General features: G+C 40.9%; 1 protein-coding gene across 2 annotated transcripts in view; it reads right to left on the bottom strand.

Annotated features, from left to right (window-relative positions):
* Positions 1-6,082, bottom strand: part of TOMM70 (translocase of outer mitochondrial membrane 70) — a 34,031-nt gene extending 27,949 nt beyond the window's left edge. Inside the window, exons 1-2 of one of the 2 annotated variants that reach the window (XM_033090869.1) lie at positions 5,703-5,848; positions 5,318-5,484 (exon numbers count right to left, since the gene is read on the bottom strand). In XM_033090869.1, coding sequence (XP_032946760.1) covers positions 5,318-5,476 — 159 coding nt within the window. In that variant the 5' untranslated portion in view covers positions 5,477-5,484; positions 5,703-5,848. Of the gene's footprint in view, positions 1-5,317 lie in introns of both variants that reach the window. The other variant, XM_033090862.1, reaches the window with a different exon arrangement.
* Between the last annotated feature and the right edge of the window lie 38 nt (positions 6,083-6,120).

Consider the following 6,120-nt stretch of genomic DNA (forward strand, 5'->3'; position numbering starts at 1 on the left):
ATTTCATTGACCAGTTGTTACTTTTATATGAATCAAACCTAGGATAATAAGAAAATATCTAAAATAATCAAGCTTTTTCCCATATTATATCCTTAAATTAAAAAAATCTACAACCAAACCCACCTACTAAATCATAACACAGACTACTCTTTACCTAACAAGAATCTACGTGTATGAATGCTGCTTCTGCAGCATTATGGATATAGTTCATACAAAATCAAGTGACTTACAAAAATTATGCCTAAATGAGGTTTAAGAATGTTATACCAATTTCCAGGATCAATTCGTAGAATAAAAATGAAAATCCAGAATTTTAAAAAAAATACCCAACCTGTGGAATTAAAATATATATTTTATATATATATACACACAGACACATAAAGACACTCAGACACACACATTTACAGATGTCAAAGAATGAAGCTTCATTGGTTCATTCACTCAACACCTGCTATGTGCTGGGCATTGTATTAGGTCTGAGAATACAATGGTGAGAAAGGTTAAGAACCATCCCAGCCTGGACAGACTCAAGAATATAGTAGAAAAACATGAGTAAGCAACCCTAGTACCATGTGAAAGTGCTACATAAGGAAAAAGTTCAGTGTCATGTAATTACATAGTGGTGTGCTTAGGGAGAGAAGGATTTCAGAAAAGGTGAAATGACTACATGTTGTGATTTGACCGTACTGTTCACAGAACATCCAAGGAGAGAAACCAGAGGAAGTGGCAAGAGAAGAAGCTGAAGAGCTAAGCAGGATCAAGATCATGGAGTGTCTTCAATCATGAGTTTCAATTTTATCTTGTGGGCAATGAACAGTACACCACTTAATTGTTTTAAGCACGGGACTCTCCAGATTTACTCTGCTGGTGACAAAATGGATTGGAGGAAGGCAATAATGAGAGTAGCAGTTATTCAGTGGAGAAATAATGGCAGTGGGAATGGAGTGGTAGTCAGATATTTAAAATGCAGGATTTCCCAGATGTTTTTCTAGACTGGTGTGGAGAACATGAGAATAAAAAAAAGTTAGGGATGATGTTCAAGTTTCTGGCTTTGGAAATTAGATGTGGCACATTAACTGATAAGGGGTCTTCTCAGGAAAGAAACGGGCGTCTAGGGTGTGAAATATAATACTTGCGATGTAATGGAGATTCCTTTTAAATATGAGCCTCTTGAGAGGTCTGGGCTATACACAAGAAAATGGGGAGCCCTAAGTATGTAAGTGCTAAGTAAAGCTGCTAGAGGGTAAGCAAGCATCCTGAAGGAATAGAGCATAAGAATGCCTATGACAGAACCTTCACGGTCACCGAAAGGGAGAGGCAGAGAAGAGCCTGGAAAGCAGACTGAGTACATCAGCAGAAGAGGTATCAGAAGTCATAAAATAAGGAAAAGAAAAAAAATCAAGAGACTGTAGTGCCTCAAAAGGCACAGGAAAAGTTGATATTAAGAGAAGACAATGTGAAAGATTGTCAAGAATCATGTAAGACAAAAGACTGAAAGATGTTCACTGGACTTATATAAGCATGTCATTGGTGATCCTGAATTTTAAAAAAATAACTAGAAACAGATCATCAGATAATTTGGGGGGAAGAGAATTATTTCATTTAGAAGATGACTGGTAACAACAGGTTCCTCAGTCTTTGATCCCGTTATGAAAATGGTTAGGTGCACTTCTCCCTTTGCATTCCAGAGGGCTGGGATAACCTGTGTAACATTTAAAAAACCTGAATATTAGAATAACTGTATTTTGATCATCGGACTAAAAAACAATTGGATAAAAAGCTACTGTAAAGTCAACAATGCTTTTAAATAAATGCACTTTTTTTAAAATCACAGGTTGTTCAAAAAAAGAAAAACCTAAGACGTTTGTGCAACCAAGATACCCCGCTTGGTGTATATGTGGGTGTGGTGGTCTCCTGTGATATCAGGCCCAGAGATTCAAAAGCCCTATGGATACGATGATCTTCAAAGAACTTCCTGAGAATTTGTAATTCTTCAAGTTATTTTTAAAAACTACTGAATCAATGGCACATCATGGTAGACTTTTATAATGGCCCCCAATGGAATATGAGTTATTACTGTAAGTACAGCAGTTCCCTCTTATCCGTGACTTCACTTTCCCGGGTTCAGTTACCCACAGTTGGAAAATTTTCCCAGTCGTTGACATGGTCTGCTCCTGACGACGAGTCCAGACATGGTCTGCTCCTGACGACCCAAAGCAGATGATCCGTCTTCTGATGGATCTCCAGGTCAGTAGCAGCCTAATGCTACCTCACAATGCGTACGTTGTTCACCTCATCTCACCACGCAGGCATTTTATCATCTCACATGATAACAAGAACGGCGCGAACAGTACGGTAATTTTGAGTCTCACCACATTCACATAACTTTTATTACAGTATATTGTTATAATTGTTCTATTTTATTATTAGTTACTGCTGTTAATCTCTTATTGTACCTAATTTAGAAATTAAACTTTATCAAACATATGTATGTATAAGAAAAAAACATGGTACTGGCAGTCTGACTTAGCAATAGTTTGACTTATGATTTGTCAACTTTACAATGGTGTCAAAATGCAACACATCTGGTAGAAACTGTACTTCAGATGGTGAATTTTGCTCTTTTCCCGGGCTAAAGATATGCGGTATGATATTCTCTGGGGATGCTGGAAAGCGACAGTGAGCTACAGTTCCATCAGCCACATATTCACAAGGGTAAAGAACTGACACTCTTCAATGTACCATTTTTGAGTTACAGTATTTTCAACTTACGATGGCTTTATCGAGATGTAAACCCATCGTTAAGTCAAGGTGCATCTGTAAATATAGGGTCAGGTATTATCTGCAGTTTCGGGCATCCAATAAGGGTTTTGGAACATATACCCTTTGGATAAAGGCAGACTACTGTACCTCAATCTCAGATGCTATCAACCGTGATTAGATGCCTTTCTTTAGTAAAATCCTAAAATCTCCAATAGCTAAACAAAAATATGGATGTCTGCCTTTTCATTAGAAGTGTTTGCTCTCCCAGAAAAAAGATAATTGAATATGGTCTACATTGCACATGAAAATCTCAAACCCAAGAGAGAAATCCAGTAGTTTTATTAGTTAATTTTACATAAAGGCAAACATAAGTCAAATGACAAAAACCACTGATCTTCCCATATTATTCACTGATAATGAACCCTAAGCTGACAATATGTCTATTCCTTCACTCCCTTCAAAATTATAGCTATCGTTCAAGTGAAGAAAGAACAATAAGGGCATCAGGATTCTGCCAGTTCTTCCATTAGTTCAAACAAATGCTTCCTTAATTACAAAATCCACTGAGGTTGCCAACTTAAAGGTGCTATTTAAATACAGAGCAATTTCTCCAACTACAGATAATAAACAAATTATATTTAGATAGTCAAATAACAACTCCAACGACTAGACCATAAAAAAAGTCTTTTAGTATTTATTGGTCACAAACAGTTAAAATACAAATTTCCACTAAAAAATTGGCATTCTTATTGTCGCTTTACTAAAAAAAATCACCTAGTAACTCAAAGCAAGATTATAGGTAAAAGCCCACAAATTCCACAAGTACAACACTATGTACAAGTGTTTAACTCTGTTTTATTTTGGGTCAAAAATAAATCATTTTAAAGCAGTTCGAGCACACAAAGAAGTTACTCTTAAGGTCTAATTTTTAATAGCAGTCAGGTGAACTTAAGAATTGTTCTGATAAAACTAGAAAACACATGAAATTTAAAAATCATCAGTGTTGACACAGACAATGCTGAAAAACTGAAAATGGGATTTAAGGAAATCTAAAATCTGCAAGAAAGTTTGCTAAATTCTATCAAATACCAAATGGGTGAGATGGGGTAGTATTTGAAACTTCAATGAAACGTCAAAACCTCGTTTCATGTGTAGAAGCTATCTTTATTTTTGGTGATTGTTATATAACAGAACTTTTATGTGTTTTTCATTCATCTCTTATTCTTCTGTGATTAAAACTAAATTGACAAATGAAATAGGAAATGACCAGAGAATTTCAGACATACGAAAATGACGTAAGACAAGTGATGACTAATTCAAACAATGCCCATGATTACCATTCTCGTTAGCAACTCAGAATCACCATTAGGGCTGAACAGTCTAATCTAGTATTTTAATACTTAGTCTACCGAATGACACTAAGGCCGGAGAGAGAAAATGACTTTCCCAAGGTAACTATTCTGGAGAGCCCAACATAAAGCACACATCTCCTAGTTCGCACAGATCATGTGTTCTTTCACCATAGTGTAATGCATATTTTCTATATCAAAAAAAAAGGGCAATGTTTGTTTTACTCTATTAGAAAAACTATCTGGCTCTCTCATGACTGACCATGACTGACATATAGTATGTACTAAATTATGGTAGTTGGTTCCCACATCAAAATTTCCTTTAAAGCTAATTTGACTACTTAGTAAGAAAACATGTCTTCATTCAGAATAGTATAACGTGGAAATGACTTGCAAATGTATATATAATTAGGAGTTATTTGACCAGTGGTTTCTCTGACCTCTGATTTACTCTGTAACTACCACTGTATAATCCCAGAGGTGGATAAAACCCTCTCTCTCACCCCATCCTACATTGTTAAATGCAGCCTGGCCAATTTCCTGCACAGCTGTTAAGATACCAAAAGGATTTAATAGTTCAACAAAAGCATACAAAGCACTTCACCAGATTCTCCAATGCTTCTCCTAACATCAGAGAATCTGTTTCACCAATGTCAACCTTGGTCATGTCAATTTCCAGGTAAAATGAAAAATGGAACTGAAGATGCTTCTACCCAAAATGTTTAAGCACTCTCACAGATGAAAAAACAAATGCCAATGAACACCATTTTTTACTGTCAACCAAAAACACTTCAAAAAAGGGGAGTGCCTCGTTATTAAAAGGTTATTACCGATTAAGTTCTAGGCCTTGGATATCACCAAAGCAATTCATGTTACCAGGTATTAAGCGTTAACGGAATTTGGCTTCCTTCACTAGTTAATTAAACACAATCATCACTATTTGCAAATGTCCACCGTACCCACAACACTAGGGATAAATGCTGTGTCACTGAGAAAAATATTTTTCTGAAACCAAAAGGAAACTGTCAAAGAAGCCCGCTAGCCTGTGCCCTCCGGCTACTCCATTCCCTATAAAGGTAGCCAGACACGAGTCTCCCTAAACCCACGTGCTGCCGTCTGATGGGAAGCCCCCTGACCGGCACAACCCATCAAGGAAAGGCTGCAATCGCTGGGTTCCACCTCCATGACCCAGCGCTGCTTCTCACCATTTCCAGGTGAGCACCGGGGCCTTCGGGGTGTCCGCTGCCCGGGGCCGGACTGGCCCTGCCCTCCGGGGTCTTCCGCTCACTGTGGCGCTTCTGGCCGCCGGCTTCGCCTCGGCCCCCGGCCTCTCGGCGCCGTCGCTGCCGACTCCACAGGTACATGGCACCCGCGCCCAGCAGCAGGGGCGCCCCGACCGCCAGGGCCAGCTGCCATCGCGGCAGGCCCCCAGCGCCCGGGCCCGCGGTCGCACCTCCGCCGCCGCCCACCCCACTCCCGGAGCCGGGCGCAGCCGCAGCGATCACCGCCGCCTCTATAGGTTTAGAGGCGGCCATGACGGGTGTCCTCCGCCACCGCCTCTCTGCCGGTCGCGGGCGCCACAGTCACCAGGTAGTGCGCGAAGGAAAACCGGAGGAAGGGAAGGCAGTGAGCGAGCGAGCACGCTAGGAAGCAGAGCGTGCGACAGAAAAGGGCCAGAGGTCACCGGAAGCCCGAGGCATGCCGGGCCAGACCTGGCTGCCCTTCTCCTCCCTTCTTAACCGTGGGTGGGAGGAGGAAGAGGAGAAAATCACTTCCGGTTGAGGGACACTTGGGGTCAGGTGGGCGTCCTGGGCAGCCTTTTCAATTTGCTTTCACCCCGCTACGGTTGGTGAGATTAACTTCTGGGGTCTTGGGCCTCCAGTGGTGGCAGATGACGTTCGTTCCCTGGACCTTCAGGAAAGGGCAGAGGGCCTTCCGGTCTAACGAAGCCGAGGAGCTGCGCGTGTACAGCGGGCTTTACGGTGTGCAGGCGACCAGACCGTAGGCT

This window comes from Rhinolophus ferrumequinum, chromosome 2 (genome assembly GCF_004115265.2).
Source record: "Rhinolophus ferrumequinum isolate MPI-CBG mRhiFer1 chromosome 2, mRhiFer1_v1.p, whole genome shotgun sequence".
Taxonomy (NCBI): Eukaryota; Metazoa; Chordata; class Mammalia; order Chiroptera; family Rhinolophidae; genus Rhinolophus; species Rhinolophus ferrumequinum.